The 22136-nt window shown below is 47.2% G+C and overlaps 1 protein-coding gene across 1 annotated transcript in view; it reads left to right on the top strand.

Annotated features, from left to right (window-relative positions):
* The window catches only part of RNF213 (ring finger protein 213), a 2876335-nt gene that overhangs the window by 2228409 nt on the left and 625790 nt on the right, over window positions 1–22136 (top strand). The window contains exon 42 of the mRNA XM_086931045.1: window positions 14509–14691. Within this exon, the coding sequence (XP_086787171.1) occupies window positions 14509–14691 (183 nt within the window). The remainder of the gene's footprint in view (window positions 1–14508; window positions 14692–22136) is intronic.

Below are 22136 nucleotides of genomic sequence, written 5' to 3'. Positions count from 1 at the left end.
TGAAAACATTTAAGAAGTAGAGATCTATTTAGGATGCAATCAGAATCAAATAAAGGAAAGAAATCGAGGATAAGAGTGTCAATGCTTTCCTCTTTGGGCATCTCAGGAAGTTTTTTAAAGACCACTACTCCTTCCACCTTATCAGGATAAGGTCTAGCTAGGGGATTGAGAGCTGTTAATGTGGGGCCAATTGATTTGTTCGCATTCCCCAGAAGGGCAGAACTAGAGGGACCCCTTTTTCAGTATTACACCCACCAGATGAACAAAGAGGGCTATTAAGGGAAATGGCGGGATTAGATGGTGAGGGGACCAACCTTTGTACTAAGGAGATTGAAGTGTTTAGAACTCCTTTTACGTCCCCAATCTCATCTTTTAATGCCAACAAAGAAGCCTGATGAGGCTCTTTTTTAGTAGATAAATCCAAGTGATCTCCGAAGAGGATTTTTCTCCGCCTATTTTTTCAATTCTTCTAATTAATTTCCTCTTTTTCCTCCCATTCTTTTTAGCTTTCCCTGATTTACCCTTTTTTCTATTTTCTTTTGATTCTAATACCTCCTTGTCTCCCTCACCCCTCTGTATATTAAAGATCGGAAAAAGTTATTTGTCTACCCTTGAAACGGTTTCATTCAGAACCTCTACTACTGGGTCCAGATCTACTACACAATTGGAAATAGGAGCTCTCAATGGGGGGACAGAGTTTTCCCTATCACAAAGTGCTTGAAAAGCATTAGGAGACTCATTCTCTGTCTTAGTATCTTTCAGCTCTACAGGTTCTTGCCGGCTTGCTTCTAAATTGGAGCTAGTTTCCTTCTCCTGTCGGTTGCTCAATAAAACCTTCAATATTTGAGTTACTGTTTCCAGTACACAATCAGAGCCCCGGACACATTTTTCCAATAATAGCAAAATAGAAGAGAGGAAATGTTCTAGAGAGGAAAGAGAGTCAGAAACGGGTTTATCTAACCTAATAGGATGAATAGCATCAATACCTGTTATGTTGAGATTAGGGCTCATGGAAGTATTTGACTGGGAAATAATTAAATGAGATTTATTAGAGGGGGTACTACTATACAGTTGGAGGCCAGAGGGAGCAGATACTGCTGGGGTCTTTATAGGATCAAGAGCCTTACCAGAATCTTCCTCAATATATCTCCTGCAATGCTCCATATCTGAATCAGAAGAGATTAAATCATTATTTTGCACTCCTCTCGGAAGTGAAGAGCTAAACGTATTTTTAGAAGAAGACTCGCTGGGATTAAGAAAAGGGACATATACTATAGCCCCCAATGCTTTTGAATTAGCTTCTGACGAAGCTCGGAGGGGATGAGGGGATTGTATGTTTTTGTCCCCTAAAGTTAACAGGGAGGGAGACACACAATTCTCCAAAATAGGGTGACCTTCTACAACTTCAACTAATGTGGTAGCTCCCCCTTTCTTGTTGTTTTGTTCCATAAAACCCTCCGTGCGTAACCCCATCATAGTAACATGATCTTTTACAACAACACTCTTTTCAACCATGTCATCAGACGTGGACCCCACAATTGTGGCTCTATTCTTTCCCCTTTCCCAAAGATTAAATAACTGGCAGGTGCCCTTTAATTGCGTAGCATGGCTATCCTTATTTCGTAGAGGATTCGATTTAGTTTTGGAGCACGACCTTCCCACTAATATTTTCCCTGACCTTAACTTTTTGGCCGTCATTTCAGAGACCAGAGGAAAACACAGAAGATCACTGAAAACTATATAGATTCACAATAATAAGAACGATTTAAACTGCTAACAGACAGAGAATAAAGGACACACATAACAAAGCAAATTATTTGAAAAAGGATGGGCACAGCTCAGCCTTCTTCAGCCTCTGAGGGCCTCAGAGGGCCCGCCCTTTGCCCGGGCTCAGCCCTGAGCTGCGTCCCGCGCGCGTCCCGCGTACGCAGGTCCCAATTATCTTATATAGGGCGAGGAGGTGGGGGCGGGAAGAGGACCAGCTGTGGCAGGTTAAAGTCCGCACTGCCCGCTGGTCCTCGCAGTCCCGCGGGGTCCGAAGAGTGTCTTAATTCACTTCCCTCGGTCCAATGACTCAACACACGAGCGGCGCCCGTGGAGCGGGTGCCGCAAAAAGCAGGCTTAGCGTCCAGGAAACAATACTGCACTCGGGGACAATTAGAAACAAACAGCTCCCACTCGCAGCAAAAGAATCCAACGAGTTTCAGAGCAACTCGCTCCTTTAGGCAGACTGGGAGGTGGGGGCGGGAAGAGGACCAGCTGTGGCAGGTTAAAGTCCGCACTGCCCGCTGGTCCTCGCAGTCCTGCGGGGTCCGAAGAGAGTCTTAATTCACTTTCCTCGGTCCAATGACTCAACACACGACAAGAAGCAGGCTTAGCGTCCAGGAAACAATAGTGCACTCGGGGACAATTGGAAACAATCAGCTCCCACTCGCAGCAAAAGAATCCAACGAGTTTCAGAGCAACTCGCTCCTTTCAAGAGGACTGGACAGGTGGACTCGGGGATGCCAGTGATCTGGACACATCACCAGACACTGGTTTTGTCTCACCTCCTACCGTGGCTACGGAGGAGGGGGCAACCTACAGCGTGGTGTTGATGAGGACAGCCAAGGCCTTGGGCCTTGAGCTCCCCGTCGCGGCCATGAGGACTAACCTCCTCACTGAGGTCCTTAAACCGCAGTCAAGCTCGGCCGAGCCTCTGCTGCCGTTTAATGAGGCCTTGATCGACGTTCTTTTGGGCACTTGGTCCAGGCCCGCTACGGGTTCTCCCGTAGATAGGAACGTGGCCAGACGCCACCGCCCGGCCCCGGGTGACCCATGTTTCCTGTCCACCCACCCCACCCCCGAGAGCCTGGTCATCCAGGCATCCAATTCCCAGACCACATTCCCATCGGCTCTGCCGGACAGGGAATCCAAGAGGTATGAGCAGTATGGCAAAAAGGTATTCTCCTCCCTTAGTCTGGGACTGGGTTCTTCTAATACCGCATGCCTCTTGGGCCGCTACACCCACTCTCTGTAGGATACGGTCGCGGAATTGCTGCCAGAGTTTCCGTTGGAGGTACAGGCCAAACTCGGCCAAGCCTTTGTGGAAGGCCGGGATGCAGCAAAATATTCTATCCGGTGTGGGCTGGATACCACCGACTCACTAGGTAGAGCGATGGCAACGACAGTGGCGATTCGTCGCCACTCCTGGTTGAGGTCTGCCAACTTTGCGGCCGATGTCCAGAATACACTGATGGACATGCCGTTTGATGGCCGTCGCCTTTTTGGCAATAAGCAGACCATGCGCTTTAAGGACTCCAGGGCTACGGCCAAGTCCTTGGGCCTCTCGGCCCCGTGCCAGCAAACGGGTGCCTTGCGCTCCTTTCGTGGCCAAGGAAGGGGCGCCCCCACACGTGCTGCCAGCCACGCACCGCAGACTAACATCCAGCACGGTGGCCGCCGTGAAAATCGCCGTGGAGGCGGTCGGGGACAACGGCGAGGCCAGTCCACACCCTCCCCCACAGCATCTGCCTCAAAACCCTCCTAGTCCGTGCTTTCAGGCCCATGTGACGCCAGTGGGGGGCAGGGTTCGCAATCACCACTCCCACTGGTGCACTGTCACATCGGACAGGTGGGTGCTGCAAATCGTCCAAAGGGGCTACTCCCTCTCCTTCGAGACGACCCCTCATGCCATGCCTCCGCAATACCACCGCATATCGGGGGATCATTTGCGGCTTCTGCAGGAGGAAGTTACGGCCCTCTTGGCCAAGGGGGCCATCGAGCGCGTTCCTGGGCCAGAAGTAGGGTGTGGTTGCTACTCCCGCTACTTTCTGGTACCCAAGAAGGGCAAAGGGGGCCTACGCCCTATCTTGGACCTACGGAACGTCAACGGTTTCCTCCGGAAGGAGAAGTTCAAAATGCTGACTCTGGCTCAGGTCTTAGCTGCCCTGGACCCAGGAGACTGGATGATAGCGTTGGACTTGCAGGACGCTTATTTCCACATCCCCGTCCTGCCGGCCCACTGGCGCCACCTGCGGTTCACGGTAGGCCACAAGCACTTTCAGTTTACCGTGCTCCCCTTCGGCCTTACAAGCGCCCCATGGGTGTTCACGAAAGTGATGGGGTTGGTCGCAGCTCATCTGTGCAGGTTAGGGGTTTCAGTCTTCCCCTACCTCGACGACTGGTTGTTGAAGGCGTGCTCGCCCCAGACAGTCGTCAGCCACCTCCAGACGACGGCAGACCTCTTGCACCAGGTGGGGTTCTCCATCAATGTGCCGAAGTCACACCTGTGCCCCTCTCAGAAGCTCCTTTTCATCGGAGCACCTGGTCCAGGCCCGCTACAGTTCCCCCTGTAGATAGGAACGTCGCTAGGCGCCACCGCCCGGCTCCGGGTGACCCTAGTCTTCTGTCCACCCACCCCACCCCCAAGAGCCTGGTTATCCAGGCCTCTACTTCCCAGTCCGCATTCCAGACTGCACCTCCAGATAGGGAATCCAAAAGGTGTGAACAGTTTGGTAAGAAACTGTTCTCCTCTCTCAGTTTGGGTTTGCGGTCAGTCAACACCGCTTGCCTTTTGGGCCGTTACACCCACTCTTTGTGGGATACGGTTGCAGCCGTGCTGCCGGAGTGCCCGGAGGGGGCACGGGTGAAGCTCGCTCAAGCCCTTGCGGAGGGTCAAGACGCAGCGCGGTACTCCATTCGATGTGGGCTGGATACCACGGACTCGCTGGGCAGGGGGATGTCAACGACAGTGGCTTTTTGCCACCACGCCTGGCTGAGGTCCACCAACTTCTCGGCTGATGTCCAAAACACCCTCATGGACATGCCGTTTGATGGCAGCCACCTCTTTGGTGGCAAGGCAGATAGTGTGCTTGAACTCTTCGAGGACTCCAGGGGTACGGCCAAGTCCTTGGGCCTGTCGGGCCAGCGTCAACAAACTTCTGCCTTTCACTCCTTTCGTGGCCAAGGAAGGGGCAGCCCTTCACGTCCTGCCAGCCACGGGCCGCAGGACGTGGTAACCGCTGTGGCGGTGCCAGGGGACAACGGCGAGGCCAGTCCACATCCACCCCGCAGCATCTGCCTCAAAGCCTTCCTAGTCCGAGGTTTCAGGACCATTTAACGCCAGTGGGGGGCACGGTCCGCCATCACCTCCTCCACTGGCGCAACATCAAATTGGACAGGTGGGTGCTGCAAATCGTCCGAAGGGGCTACTACCTTCCCTTCAAGGCGACCCCTCCAGCCATGCCACTGCAGTACCACCACGTGTCGGGGGATCACTTACACCTTCTGCAAGAGGAAGTATCGGCCCTCTTGGCCAAGGGGGCCATCGAGCCCGTTCCTGGGCCAAAGGTAGGGTGTGGTTTTTATTCCCACTACTTTCTGCTTCCCAAGAAGGAGAAGTTCAAGATGCTGACTTTGGCTCAGGTCTTAGCTGCCCTGGACCCCGAAGACTGGATGGTAGCGTTGGACTTGCAGGACGCATATTTTCACATCACCGTCCTGCTGGCCCACCGACGTTACCTGCGGTTCACGGTAGGCCACGAGCACTTTCAGTTTACCGTGCTCCCCTTCGGCCTTACCAGCACCCCAGGGGTGTTCAGGAAAGTGACGGCGGTGGTCGCAGCTCATCTGCACAGATTAGGGGTGTCAGTCTTCCCCTATCTCGACGACTGGTTGTTGAAGGCAGTCTCGCCCCAGACAGTCTTCAGCCACCTCCAGACTACGGCCGATCTCCTGCACTTGCAGTACTGTGTCCACCCTCTGCTAAGCGCTTAGAGACCCCTGGGTGATAAGGCGCTCTACAAATCCAATATACAATACAATACAATACAATACTTGCTGGGGGTTTTCCATCAATGTGCCAAAGTCGCACCTGTGTCCCTCTCAAAAGCTCCTCTTCATTGGAGCAGTTCTGGATTCGGTGCAGTTTCGGGTTTATCCTCCCGAACAGCGGGTTCGGGATCTTCAGACTATGATTCCGATCTTTCAGCCTTTATCCCGGGTCTCGGTCAGGTTGACGCTGCGGCTTGTGGGGCTGATGGGTTCCTGCATCCTTCTGGTGCATCACGTCAGGTGGCGGATGCGGGCTCTGCAGTGGGACCTGAAGTTTCAGTGGGCCCAGCATCAGGGCAACCTGTTCGACCAGGTCCTGATCTCGGAGGGCACTGTGAGACAGTTGCAGTGGTGGCTCACGGACCGCTATTGGGTCAGCGGCCGATCCCTCTTCCTACCCCAACCGGAGCACGTAGTTGTGATGGATGCATCCCTCTTGGGCTGGCGGGGGCCACATGGGAGAGGCGGAGATTAGAGGCCTCTGGTCTCCGGCGGAGTCCCGGCACCACCTCAACCTTCTGGAGCTGCGGGCGATCCGGCTTGCACTGTAGGCATTCCTTCCCTCTGTCCAGGGAAGTGAAGTGCAGGTGTTCACGGACAACACCTCCACCATGTGGTACTGCAACAAACAGGGCGGGTGGGGTTGTGGACCCTCTGCCAGGAGGCTCTGCACCTCTGGCAATGGCTTGAACACCAGGGTGTCTCCCTTGTGGTTCAACACCTGCCAGGTTCCCTGAACGCCAGGGCGGACAAACTCAGCTGTCGGTGCATGATGGATTACGAATGGCGTCTGAACTCAGACGTGGTGCAAGGTCTCTTTCGGCAGTGGGGAGAGCCTTGGTTAGATCTATTCGCCACAGAAGAGAACGCACAATGTCATCAGTTCTGCGCGTTGGAAATTAGTCGCCAATGGAGTTGCGGTCTGTTGTACGCCTTTCCGCCTATACCACTTCTGCCCAGAGTGCTGAAGAAGATCAGGCGCGACCGCGCCCAAGTCATCCTTGTGGATCTGGACTGGGCACGAAGATACTAGTATCCCAATCTACTCAGCATGTCAGTCGATCCCCCGCTTCGTCTGCCTCTTCAGGAGGACCTTCTGTCGCAGCAGCAGGGGTTGGTCCTCCACCCGAACCTGTCCAGCCCCCACCTCCATGCGTGGAGATTGAACGGCGGCAGTTGAGGCCATTCGACTTGCCTCCTGAAGTCTGTGATGTCATTCTGGCAGCCAGGCGTCCCTCCACAAAAACAGTATACGCCTGCAGGTTGAACAAATTTGTGGCATGGTGCACAGCAAAGGCTGTGGATCCTCTTTCTGCCCCTCTTTCAGAGGTTCTCCTCTTTCTTCTTTCTCTTGCCCCGCAGGGCTCTGCTCTGGGCACTGTAGGAGAGTAGGGTCTGCAATCCTATGGTCACCCCAGATTTTTGCTTTTTGCTTCGCTGGTTTACGACTTTCCCTGGCTGTGGGCCTGCTAATCAGACCCACAGCCTAGCTGTTCTCTCTCTAAATTGACATCCATGTACTTTAGGTGCATTTACCAATTGGTATTGGGTCACTCTTGTAAGTCCTTGTACAGCGTACCATCGGTACCCAGGGCATAAGTGCACCCAAGGCCTACCAGGGGCTGCAGCATGTATTGTGCCACCCCTGGCTGGCCATCTAAACAGACACAACTGGCTGGTAACACAGCTGGGGCAAGGTGGTGTAATCACCCTTTGCTTTAGGTATAGTATACCTATATCTAACCCTAAAATGGACACATATCCTCCTATAAGTCACTCCTATGGCAGGCCTTAACAATCCTGGAGGCATAGTGCTTGGAATTATGTGAGATGGTGCTCTAGCATGAGCTGAGCCTGTCTGCAGCGTTCTGAACCAAGTCCTTTAGCTGTTTCCATGATAATGCTATACCATATACTCTTAAGTGCATTATAATCCTTGCGGTTATTGCTAACTTTGGCATAGCATTATCAAAACATGTCGAGTAAGGTGACATACGAATTGGAATACTACCCCCTCACCAGTTCTGTCAACAGGTGTAGCATTCCACCCTTTTAGAGGGACATGACATGTATGTAACTATGAACCCCGGTTAAAGTTAACTCGAGCCTCAGCATCACAAAATGGATGCTGCCACCACAGACACAAGTCTGACCTCCTGCTGCTGGGAGTCCTTCCAGCGAGGGAGGCCTGGACAAAGGGTTTCCTGCCTTGGGAGGTGCTAGCACCACCCCAGACAGGATTTTGTGCATTAGGTAGGACAGGCTGAAAGGTATGAGACATGCCTGGGGCACACAAGGTGTCCCTGTGCATACCCCGGTTCAAACCAGTTGCTGGGGCACTCCAGCCCCAGCTCTGGCGCGAAACTGGACAAAGTATAGGGGGTGTAACCACCCCCTTCCTGGTCCCACCCATAGGAGGGACCTAGTCCTAGTACAGCCCCCTTCAGGAGAATAAAGGTAGGAGCTGGTCCCATTCCAAATTGGATTAATCCTGATTTGAAACTCTACAAGAAGTAACTCTGGACTTTGACGTTCTGCTCCACAGAAGACTGAAGAAATCTCCCTTGTGGCCAAGGAGTGGCCACCCTGCGGCAGCAGGCACCATCAAGCGTCCTAGCGATTCACTTTATCGTCCTTCCTGCCGGAACCAGACTTCAGAGCCCGACGAGATCCGGACTTCCAGACCTCTCCGACCTCTACCTACATCTGCAGCACAGCTGAGATCCGTGGGTGCGACGAGACACGAGGGACCGGCCATCTTGGAGAAACTGCTCTTCGCTTCCAGCACGACTTCAGAGGCATCCTCGAGAAAGTGCTTTGGGGATTGAGAAGCCCCAGCCCCGAGCAGCGCCTGCACAGAAGACCAGCCCTCCAGCATCCACGAGATCTGCGTGGGGCCCTTTTGCTTGATTGCTACTCGACGCGTTGTCTGGTCACTTGCCGGCTGGCTAGTGGCCTCCTAGACGACGATCCACGACATCAACACCGCTGGTCTGTTTGCTCCAGACTTGCCCTTGCTTCCTTCCAAAAGAGAAGCACCCCGGTCCGCACCAGACGCCGTTTCCACTCACCGCGTGGATTGCCTTTGCCAAAGCCTGTTGATGCCGAATCCGGAACCAAAACCACCACGAAAGCCTGCGTGGGACAGCTCGTGCCTCCATCCTGGTCGTCGAAGACACCTCCTGGTCCACGTGGCTGCAGAGTCAAGCGTCCACTCTTCACCTGATCGCGATGACAGCATCTGTTTCCTTCCTGGTTCCACTCCAGTCACTGGCTAGTGACTGTGAACATTGTCCCCTCTGCTTTCAGGTCTCCATCTTCCTTGATCCACCCTTGGATCACTCCGGACAGCTTCCTCCTGGTCGCCTGCAGCATCTTTTCTTCAAGGCTCCATTGACTTCAACTCAGAAACCCGACGCACTTTCACGCCTATGCACCCGCACCCCGTGGGTGAGGTAACGAGAGCATTTTGGTGCTCAAGGGTAGATTGACTCTCCTAGTGTCCAGGTATCCAGTCGTTTTAGTCCTAACTAGTCTGAACTGTCTATTACTTACCTTTTCGTAATTTGTACTGTCCATTGACTTTGTTACGCATCTCGAGTGCGAGTTCACCCTCTGCACACGCGTCCCGTGTGCCTCCTACTACTTACCTAAGGTTAGGGTAGTGTAGTCCCAGCGATCCTACAGCCTCTGGACAGCTCCATTCCTTCTATCGATTTCCTTATACCATTTACTTAGTATATGGTTCGTCGTGCCCCTAGGGCACCATTGTAATTTGTGCAACTTAACGTATTTTTCTTAAGAGTCTTGTCATGTGCTTAGCCCTCTGATCTCATAAATAGTTCAGAGGTGTTTTGTTAGTAATAAATATATTGTTTATTTTCATAACAACCTGTGTGGCGTCCTTTCATTTGGTATTCAAGGGGTTATATGTGGTAAAACAGCTGGCTTCACATGCCAAAAGAGTTTAGCCTAAGACTGCTTTGTCCATGCTACCATTAGGATAGCTGGTCTATAAGGTTGACTTACAACCAATCACCATAAGGGTTGTTTGGACTGGTACAAGGTGATCACTAGAACTAGTGAGCATCATATATCAGGCCAACTTCTCACAGGCACTATCAAAGGCTACCTCTCTGCCATTTCGACCTTCTTAAGGCTTCCTGATCAGCCTTCTCTTTTCAAGTCCCCTGTTGTGATAGATTCTTAAAGGGCATCACTCACATGTTTCCTCCTGTTCCTTTCGTGATGCCTCAGTGGGACTTGAACCTTGTTCTGACTTATTTGATGTGCGCGCCCTTCGAGCCACTTCACAATTGTCTTCTTACTCTTAAGATTGCATTCCTGGTTGCCATCACCTCTGCCAGGAGGGTGAGCGAGCTCCAGGCTCTTTCTTCTAAACCTCCTTTCCTTTCTGTCCATCCAGACAAAGTTGTCTTAAAAACACGTCCCTCTTTCCTGCCCAAGGTTGTTACAGCCTTCCACATCGGGCAGTCCATCACTTTGCCCACATTCTTTCCGCCTCCGCACCCCTTCATAAGAGGAAGAGAGGCTCCACCGTCTGGACCCAAAACGTTCACTCTCATTCTATTTGGACCGCTCACGCCATTTCCGGGTGGACGACCAGCTCTTTGTTGGTTACGTGGCGCTAAGAAGGGGCGGGCGGTGCACAAACGAACCATTTCTCGATGGATTGTTTTATGCATTAAGGCCTGTTATTCTCTGGCTAAAAAGGAGCCTCCGGTGGGGCTCCACTCGGGCCACGGCGGCTAATACTACTCTCCTGGGTCGGGGGGTCCCCTTGCAGGACATCTGTCAGGCAGCTACGTGGGCCTCGCTGCACACGTTTGCAAGACACTACGACCTGGACAGCCAGGTCCGGAGAGATGGCTTTCTGTTCTCCAGGACTTTCTGGTGTGATCATTGGTTTTTTAGCAGACCCACCACCTGAGTTGGTATTGCTCGGGTATCTATTCTAAGGTAAGGAATCTAACACTAACCTGTTTCTTTCAGATGCACAAGTACTGACCTTCGGTAACGATATATCTGTAAGAAACAGTAGTTAGTGCTAGATTTCTTACCGCCCCACCCATCCTCCCCGTTCTGCGAACCAATATCTAGGGTTAAGGACATCCCTTTGAGGGCCCTAGTTTCATGGCACCAGTTTCATGGCACCAGTGTCAGTTTTTATCATGGCTCTGTATAAGAACTAACGTCTGCGCGCGAGGGCGGCTTCTTAAGTACTCCGACAACGTCATGCTGATGCAGAGCCGCAGACAACGCCTACCGACGTACACGGGTACTGCTAAGCAAAACTTTCCGGATCCAGTCTGACGCCTTGGGATATTCTAACGTAAGGAATCTAACACTAACTACTGTTTCTTACAGATATATCGTTACCGAAGTTAAGTAACTTGTGCATCTCCCATGTGTTGAGAGTAAACTTCCTGTCCCCAAACCCCCCACTTGAGGAGTTAATCGTTGGAAAATATAGGTGTATGCTGGTTAGTTCCTAATGCCACTATGGTCCTCTCATGTGGCAGTGTTTAGATAATGGCAGGCCTAGCTTCCACCTGTCATGAGAATATATATATATATATATATATATATATATATATATATATATATACATATCGGTGTGAACAAGACTACGTCAGTAGTCGAAACGTTGCATTTTGGAAGGCACAAGGATTGAATAAACATCTTGCCTGGAGAGCGTGAGGTCTGTCTCTTCTTTCGCCGCTGTGAGTGGAGGTCTGAAGATTTTGCTTATATATATATATATATATATATATATATATATATATATATATATATATATATATATATATATATATATATATATATATATATATATATATATATATATATATATACACACACACACACATACACAGAGATCCGGTACACGCTAGTACCCGCTCACGAGTGGGTCGCCTCTGGGGTCCCGGAAACCCAAATATTTTTCACCACGTTCTCCTCTTTCAAAGTACGTAGACGACACACCAGGAGTTTGCTGTGATGTGGAAGTTTATTGACAACAAAGGAAAGCAAACAACGCGTTTCACCTCACGGCTTGTTCACGTTTGCCGAGGTTTCAAAAACAAAGTCCTTTTACATTGTTTAACCCTCATCATAGAGGTAGGACTACTCCAAACTCACCCATTCGTGCACAGTGTGGGGGACATTTTGGAACGGGAATTTAGCAACATTAAGATCCTATCTTAATCACAATGTTAACCAAAATAAGTCTTTTAGTATAACATAAATTATAGAGAAAGATAAAGGTAATTAAATTCTCTCTTTTCGCCATGTGACAATGTTGGAATTACATGATGAATTGTTTATGGAGGACTGGAAAACCGCCCAAGTGGGCATAGTGTGATAATTGTGCTTTCTTTACGTGGTCTGACTGCACTGTTTGAATTAATCACAATATTCTCATCGGCATGACCATTTACAGATTGCAAAAGATTATTTGAGTGGATCGGAATGATCTGTGTTTATACTTGTGGCCCATACAATTATCAACATGCCCAATAGAAGGCAGTTTGTACCCGACGTTAAGAAAGTACTTTCAATAAAGCCCCAGTGGGCATATATTGTAGATAATGGTCTTATTACCAATATTTCTATGTAGGGTTAAACAGATCCCAATAACCAAATTAATTCAAAATTGTTGTAATTGTACATTCAATAAAGTTATTTCAAAGATTTTCAAACTGAATAGAAGTCCAGCCCAAGTGGGCAAAGGTCTAAGTCATATCTTATCTCAATCTGCACTTGCAGCAAGTCCCACAATGTTGTCATCAGGCTTTTCCAGTTCCATAATGATTGTTCAAAAAAGATAATTTCCAACGTCTCTTAATGGTTATTGATTGTGATTAATAGTTCTCTGTGTTCAGGTTCCAAAGTCCGACATATATACAAAAAATTCTGGAAAAACTGTTTTTAAAAACAAAAGACGACTAACAGTAAGCAGCTAAACGTAATGCAGACTTCTTTCATATATACAAGAGTGTTGCAGCACCTAAGGGCAATTCGTAACAATAATGTCCAATATCCTGTGGCCAGGCATTTCTTTGAACACCATTTCCAAAATGCAAATCTACTTAAGATGGTGGTGCTGGACAAAATTGATCTAGGAGTACGGGGTGGTGACAGAACAACATGTCTCAGGAAGATGGAATCAAGATACATTATTGATTTCGAAATCACGTTCCCTCAGGGTCTTAACAACCATGAAGAATTATCTATACACCTTGAACTATAAATGAATTATGCTAACTGTACAAATGTATATATGAAAGAAGTCTGCATTACGTTTAGCTGCTTACTGTTAGTCGTCTTTTGTTTTTAAAAACAGTTTTTCCATGTTTTAATTCACAGAATTTTTTGTATATATGTCGGACTTTGGAACCTGAACACAGAGAACTATTAATCACAATCAATAACCATTAAGAGACGTTGGAAATTATCTTTTTTTAACAATCATTATGGAACTGGAAAAGCCTGATGACAACATTGTGGGACTTGCTGCAAGTGCAGATTGAGATAAGATATGACTTAGACCTTTGCCCACTTGGGCTGGACTTCTATTCAGTTTGAAAATCTTTGAAATAACTTTATTGAATGTACAATTACAACAATTTTGAATTAATTTGGTTATTGGGATCTGTTTAACCCTACATAGAAATATTGGTAATAAGACCATTATCTACAATATATGCCCACTGGGGCTTTATTGAAAGTACTTTCTTAACGTCAGGTACAAACTGCCTTCTATTGGGCATGTTGATAATTGTATGGGCCACAAGTATAAACACAGATCATTCCGATCCACTCAAATAATCTTTTGCAATCTGTAAATGGTCATGCCGATGAGAATATTGTGATTAATTCAAACAGTGCAGTCAGACCACGTAAAGAAAGCACAATTATCACACTATGCCCACTTGGGCGGTTTTCCAGTCCTCCATAAACAATTCATCATGTAATTCCAACATTGTCACATGGCGAAAAGAGAGAATTTAATTACCTTTATCTTTCTCTATAATTTATGTTATACTAAAAGACTTATTTTGGTTAACATTGTGATTAAGATAGGATCTTAATGTTGCTAAATTCCCGTTCCAAAATGTCCCCCACACTGTGCACGAATGGGTGAGTTTGGAGTAGTCCTACCTCTATGATGAGGGTTAAACAATGTAAAAGGACTTTGTTTTTGAAACCTCGGCAAACGTGAACAAGCCGTGAGGTGAAACGCGTTGTTTGCTTTCCTTTGCTGTCAATAAACTTCCACATCACAGCAAACTCCTGGTGTGTCGTCTACGTACTTTGAAAGGAGAACGTGGTGAGAAATATATATATATATATATATATATATATATATATATATATTGAGTGAGTTTAATATGTACCTGTTTTTTTGTATTGTGAATTGGCCAATGGTATATGAAGAAGAAGGTTGTATACGTGAAGGAAAATTGTAAGGGTGCATTTGAGTGTGGAATCCACTAGTGACAATGGCAAAGTCATTCCAAATTAATTTGAAGCTTAGTAAGCTAATAGCATGAATGGTGGTCTGGGTATGTATAAATATTTCTTGTTAGATGAAACCAGTCACTCCTTTCTTTGCTGCATTTTTATGTTGGTCCTTTGCTAATTTGCACCTCTCTTCTATTATGAATTCAGGTTTGGTCTACAAGTATGTCCGATATGCCTGGGGGACCCAGAGCCACCGATCCTCTTGCCTTGTTATCACATGTATTGTCTGGACTGCATCAAGCAGTGGCTAACTCCAGTACGGATGAATTGTCCCTTGTGCAAAATACAACTTCTTGATGACTACTGCGTTACTGTCTCGAAAGAGCTTGGGTACCAGACTTTTCATAATTTTAATTCCCCTCCTATGCACCCCCCCCCCCAACACCCTGTCTATTTATGTCTTGCATTGTATTCTTGTCAAGAAATCCTCTGCCATGTACCCTGAATGGTATGCCATTACTTTGCACCTGATGGTATGTTACCTTGCAGGCAAGTACACCCCGAAGGACGTTACATCACAGGTTAGTGCACTGGGAGTGTTTACATTGCAGGTACATTTTATTGTTTTACTTCGTGGGCTTTTACATTGCAGGTAGGTGCATTATATACGTGTGTGTCTATATATATATATATATATATATATGTCAAAAGAACTAATTTATTCACTTATTTCTACTGTGAAAAGTAAAAATTCATTTATTTACAAATCATTTAAGCAAAATAATTTAAGTACTCCTAAAATAATATAGTAATTGAAAATAATGTACGCAATTCAATAAATAATATTCTGATAAATACTTAAAACTGCAGATTCATGTTTAGAATATTCCCAGGTGCAAGACTGAATTTGGAAGCTTTTCACACAGCAGGTCTCCATTGCAGCTCCATGTTTACTTCAATTAATCTGGAAGTGAAGAACAGCACTGCATATAAGTGCCACACCTGCATGCTGACATTAGTTACTTTCTTTCTGCTCCTTCAACCATGGATCCAGAGCACAGCTCCTCTTTTCTCCTTTTGTTGATGGGACTTTTCATTCAAATTACAACCAGCATACAGTGTAACAATGTCCCTCCAAAAAACAACAGGGTTTGAGCAGTGCCAGGACTGTTACAAACTAATTTCTGTGTTCAAACTGCACAAGGTATGCCTTTGGTATATGGGCTCCAGATACTACTCTAAGATGTGTGAAGAATATGCCTTGATGAACCCAAAGGTGATCCGGGAACGTGAGGCACGGTAGCACAGCGAAGAACCCCAGAAGGTACTTGGCTAGTCCCAATCAGAGATGAGAGTGCACTCCCTAGGTCGGGTCTACGAGAGGTCCTTGCTGCGGTCAAAGTCTTCATGTAAGTCTCCGTTAGTGGCAATGCTGCTATCACTTTGTTGGCATGCAGAGTACCTCGACATTTGAAAGGTTACAAAGTGGGCAGCCATACAAACGTTCACAAAGTACTACTGCCTTGACAGCCGGTATTGATGGTTAAGGAACTTAACCCATTGGGTCCTGCAGGACGTTTTGGTCTGAGTCCATTTTAGAGACCCTCCACCTTCCCACTCCGCAGATCCATTGAGTGTGGGGGCAGATTCCACTGTACTTGGTTCTGTGCGGCTCGTCTCCTGCCTCGGGGTCTCCCTTGGACAAACCCTAAAAAAGCATTCATGTTCAGACCCTGTGGAAACTGAGCCGGGCCATATGGCCCTACTTGGTGCATAAATGGGAATTGGCCTGGTGCCCATGGATTTGGGGTCCACCAAGGATTGAATTGTCCTTGGTTGAAATTGTTCCCCCTTCTCTGTCTTCTATTCCCCCTCCCTCGATTCATGTTCATGTGGGTGCCCTGATTGGAGGAGTCAGAGTCACTGGAAAGTTCCCTAGCGTTCATTATCCAATTTTAAACACAGAGCACTTCTTTCTCTTTTCTTTTTGATTTCCACAAATTTCTTTCTTGCACTGCTCTTCAGTTTATCTAGCAAGTTACCGTGCACTCCCCTTTCCCTTGCTGAAATGGCAACCACTTTGCTTCCACATTTTGGGAAAGGTTTCAAATGATGACAGGGCGGTAAAGAACGATAAACTGATGGACATCTTCCCATCGAGTGCAATACTTTGTTGTGTGCTGTTCATACCTTCTGTTCAACACACATTCACTCAGACACACTTCTGAGTGGGAAGAAAGTTCCACAGGAGCAGGCGAGCATGAGCACGAACATGGAGAAGGGCTCGTAGTTCATCTTAGCTCACGAACACTGACCCCCATAGAGGAGAAACTGCTCAACCGTGGTCTTGGCTTTGTAGCAACTACCTCTGGAGATGCTTTTCAAACCCAAGTAGAGATTTCCAAGTTCTTCCGGAAGATACGGCTTCACTACTTCTTTGAAAAAAACACACGGGAAGACAATGTAGTGACCACTGATGAGGGACAGAATACGGGTCTGAGGAATGCATCTACATTCACACCCCTAAGCTCCACTGTTCCAGCCAAAGTCATCACCTTTGAGGAAGCAGTTACACATGATATACAGGAGTTGTTCAAGGAAAGACAGAAACCATTTGTCAACATCACTAAAGTTGAACAGCAGGCACTGCAAGATTTGTCAAAAGATCCCCTTATCACTATAAAACCAGCTGACAAGGGGGGAGCTACAGTCATCCTTGATACGACAACTTACAAAGCTGAGTGTTCCAAACAACTGAGCGATAACATATCTTACCGTCGTTTAACGGAGGATCCCACCCCCAGACTGACCACAATGATTGGCCACCTGGTAGAAGAAGCCCTCTCGGAAGGATGGATAACCGCAAATGAAGGAAACTACCTACGCAGAGCACATCCTATGATGCCTTACTTTTACATCTTACCCAAGATACACAAACAGCAGAGACCTCCACCAGGACGGCCGATAATATCAGGCATCGGTTCACTCATGGAACCCCTCTCATCCTTTGTGGATATTTTCTTGAGGCCGCTAGTACGGTCTATGCCGTCTTATTTACAAGACACTAAAGACGTGCTGAGACTCCTGCCAGAGATTGAATTCAAGTCCGGATCAGACATTCTGGTGTCCTTCGACGTGGAATCGCTTTACACCTTGATTCCACAGGACGAGACCCTAGAGGTAATTGAACAGCTTTTGAATGCGCACGACCATGATTCCATCACACCTATCTCCTTCATCATGGACCTGGTATGCATAGCAATGAAAGAAAATTTCTTTCAATATGAGGAAAACTACTATCTGCAAACGACGGGCACCAGTATGGGCAGCGTTTTTGCGCCAAGCCTGGCGAACCTATACATGCACAACTTTGAACAGAACCACGCACTTAACAACACAAACCCGTATCTACCATCTGTACGGGTTTAGAAAAGATATCTTAGTGGTATGGCGTGGCAGTGTACAGCATCTGATGGATTTCCACAGGTGGCTGAACAATTGTAACAACTACTTGAAGTTCACCATAGAGTACGACCATCAATCACTGGCATTCCTGGACTTGTTAATAACTGCGGGCCCAGAAGGTTTGAGGTCTGAGCTATATAAGAAACCTATGGCTCGTAACTCTCTTCTAGAGTACGGGAGCTGCCACCCCAAATCCCTTCGGGACAATCTCCCATTTGGACAATTTTTACGTGTCCAACGTAACTGTTCAACGAAGGAGACTTTCAATAAGCATGCCAAGGATCTTGAGGAGAAGTTGCTGGAAAGGAAATACCCCAAAAAAACTGGTTCGTACCTCAAAAAAGAGGGCTGCCAATAATAACAGTGCGGCCTTATTAGAACCAGCCCCCCCCGAAAGCACAGAATGACAGGATCACATGCGTGAACACATTCAGCACGAGATCTAATGCCATACAACAAATCATCCGCAAGCATTGGAAGATCCTAAACACAGGCCGTGACAACTTGGAACAGCCCTTGTTTGCCTTTAAGAGAGGAACCAGTATTAGAGATCAGCTGATACACACACGGCCCAGGACGGAAAGTATTCGCCAAATTGGGACACTTTGGGATATGCCCGCAGTAACAGGACATCAAGGACATCACCCATGTGGTAACTGTGCCGCTTGTCCGCAAACTAGCAAATCCACCAGCATCGATATCGGAACAAACAGAGCATGGGAACAAAGGCGTTTCACGAACTGCAATAGTAATAACCTAATATACTTAATTACCTGCCCCTGTTCCCTAAGATACGTAGGTATGACAACGAGAAAAATACGTACAAGGATCTCTGAGCATAAGAGTACCATCCGTTGTAAAAAGCAGGCAACTCGGCTTACAAATCACTTTTTGGAAGTCAACCACAAACCTGCAGAGTTCCATTGGACAGTATTGGAGCAACCATGCATTCCTTCCCATATTGCAGATGTCTCCAAACACCTTTTCGGAATCGAGCAAAAATGGGTATATAAATTGAACTCGGATAAGGCTGGCCTGAACGAGGACATCCCTTGGATGTCTCTCTAATTTCACTTAATGGGTCCTGTATATTATTCTGAGCAATTACGCCATGCACCTACATTTGGCAATCTCTAAAGTGAGTGTCCTACAATACTATCAGTGTCATTTAACACTCACATACCTATTGATCTGAGGACCTGTTTTGGTTCCTGCGTAAACCACTTGGGGACATCCCTATGAATGTTTCTCCAATTTCACTCATAGGGTTATGCAAATTATTCTGAGCGTCTGTAACTACCACGCATCCTTATTTGGCAATCTCTGATGAAAGTGTCCTATTGTGGTACCCCTCTGTGATCATTTATCACTCACTTACCCACTCACCTGGGGTCTTATGTTTGGGTTACCGTATGTAGATTCACTCGCAAATCACATATCACCAATTTAATATCTTTTAATATCCTGTAAGGTATCTGCTTCTCGCAGGACGATTAACGCAGACAAAGGGTTTTATCTCCACTCGCTTTACATTACACTATGTCTTCTAATAACGCGGGGCACCTACAGAAACTAAGAGGAACTACAGTTCCCGGCATGCTTAGTCGCACGGCAATGACGCGCGAGTCGCGACTTTCAGTAAACAAGTAATGGCGCCTCACTATGGTCGATACCTCCCCAGCAGCACAGACGACTGCCGAGTGTACCGACGGGCAGGTAAGCCTTGCGAGCATGCCTGCCTTACTTGACTGTGCGCTGCGTGCTCGTTTCAGCGAGCGCCGTACCGGGATGAGAAGCGGGAGCGCCGCACACGGACAGTAAGCACACGCGGGTGAAGAGCGACCCCCTGGGGGCCCGTAAATATCTGCAATTGACACAGGTGTTCCTAACCATTTGATAGCGAGGGATTGGCGCAACAGATATCCGTTAGGGAGAGTTACCTTAACATTTCATACTTTTTGCTCCTAATTATTATCTTTTGCTCCATACCATTTATTGCGAGAGATATTTGCGTAACGGCGAGTTGCCTATACGTTGTATTTGTACTGGTACTATGAGCTCTATGTACACTAATACAACGATACAACGAGTAATCACAGGGGGTGTAGCGGCATTTGTTGTCTCCTATGTTGTGATCATAGATACGAGAACTTAGCAACATTAGCAAGCTCAGAAATACCACACTAGGTTTATTTCTCTAAAATAAATCATGACAGATGCACCTGATTTTCCATATATATATACAAGAGAGGATCAAAACCCCATAATTGAAGAGGGGTTCTTTCCTCCATTTAAACTAGGACGAGTATTTTCCGGGCGGTGCCGGCATGTCTGGGTCTCTGAGTGGTTTCTTGATTTTACAGGTCTCATTTTCTCTATATTCTAGAGCGGTGCACTATTCTCCTGAGCTGTTGCCAGGCGAGGAGAGGCACGTTCCTCTAACCCTAAAGGTGAGCGAGAGGAATTTAAATAAAAAACTGGCCTAACAGGAATGCCAGATCATGAGTTTGGTAACTAGTTGTACAGTTGTGCCATATCATGAGACAGAAATGTATATTGTAAAATGACTTACACTAACCATGTGAATGTCGTTTTTATCTTTGTATGTGTCTTTTATTTGTGTTGTCTGTGTCTTCATGACGTCTTTCCTGGACTTCCCCACACTCTTAGGAGGACTACCAGGTTTGATAAGGTGATATCTGTATCATATTCCTTTTAACGCACTTTGGAGCAGTAGCATAGAATTTAGGTCCTGATGAAGCGGAAGATACTTATTGATCTATAGACCGCAGAAACATGTCGACCACAATGATATAAATCAGTGATTATTAGGGTTACTCACTGACAGTTTTGCACTAAACTTTTTAACCTTGGAAGTGAACAGCACTAGAATAAAGTTCCCTAGCGTTCATTATCCAATTTTAAACACAGAGCACTTCTTTCTCTCTTCTTTTTGATTTCCAGAAACTTCTTTCTTGCACTGCTCTTCAGTTTATCTAGCAAGTTACCGCGCACTCCCCTTTCCCTTGCTGAAATGGCAACAACTTTGCTTCCACATTTTGGGAAAGGTTTCAAATGATGACAGGGCGGTAAAGAACGATAAACTGATGGACATCTTCCCATCGAGTGCGATACTTTGTTGTGTGCTGTTCATACCTTCTGTTCAACACACATTCACTCAGACACACTTCTGAAAAGACACATCCCACCCATAGTTATTCTGTTGTTTAGTTGGACTTATGTGAAGGGGGCTATAACTGTGTGGTCACTAAAGATTCCCTGGGACCCTCCACCCATCTCTTTGTATTCTCTTGATGAATACAGCTATCCTGTATACACTGAACTAGATGATACCAATGAACCCTGGGCAGCTGCTGCTGACCCAGGTGATCCTCACTCTACCCCGGACACTCAAATGTATGCTGTAAAGACGTCGCCTACTGAGGATTCGACAGCGTTTAATGCCCTCATTAAAAGGGCAGCTAAGAATCATGACGTCCAGCTCCATGCTGACCCCTTTGAAGTAGACTTTCTTTTTGACACCTTTTCCGTCTCAGAGAGAACTGTCAAGACTCTGCCTATGTTGAAGGGTGTCTTGCAGCATGCTGGGGAAATCTTTAAGGAGCCTACAAGGGCCAGGGTAATAAACCCCAGAATTGAAAAAAAGTACAAACCGGCGCATGGAGACCCTACTTGCATCAAGGGACAGTTGCCGTTGGACTCCCTTGTTGTTTCTAATGCCCGGAAGAGGGCTAATTCACAAACAACTGGTGATGCTCCTCCACAAGATAAGGAATCTAGGGTGTTTGAGGCATCGGGGAAAAGGGTGTCAGCTCAAGCGGCCAATATCTGGCGCATTTCAAACACTCAGGCACTTCTAGCCAGGTATGACAGGGCACATTACGACACACTTGAGACCCTGTTACAGCATCTGCCATATGAATACAAAGAGGCAGCTGAGATGCTCATCCAAGAAAGGGAAGCTCATATCAAATGCTTCTATCAAATGTGCACTGGACGCAGCAGACACCTGCGGCCAGAGCTGTTAACACTAGTGTCATGCTGAGACGACATGCCTGGCTCAGAATCTCTGGGTTCTAGCCAGAAATACAGACCACCATTCTCAATCAGACAGTAAACCCTGATCATCTATTTGGCCCAGAGGTGGACACCACCTTGGAGGAAATTAAAAAAGACACTGAAACTGCTAAATCCATGGTGTCTCTACAGTCCCAGCAGTTCCGGGGTGGTTCTTTTCGTCGCTCAAGCACTAGAGGTGTTTCCAGAGGCCAGCTATCACAAACCACACAGTACTATAAAGGCGGCACGCAGACCACATACACCAAACAAAGTTGAGGTGGATATCGTGG

This window comes from Lissotriton vulgaris, chromosome 7 (genome assembly GCF_964263255.1).
Source record: "Lissotriton vulgaris chromosome 7, aLisVul1.2, whole genome shotgun sequence".
NCBI lineage: Eukaryota > Metazoa > Chordata > Amphibia > Caudata > Salamandridae > Lissotriton > Lissotriton vulgaris.
This window is presented reverse-complemented; position numbering and strand designations above follow the sequence as displayed.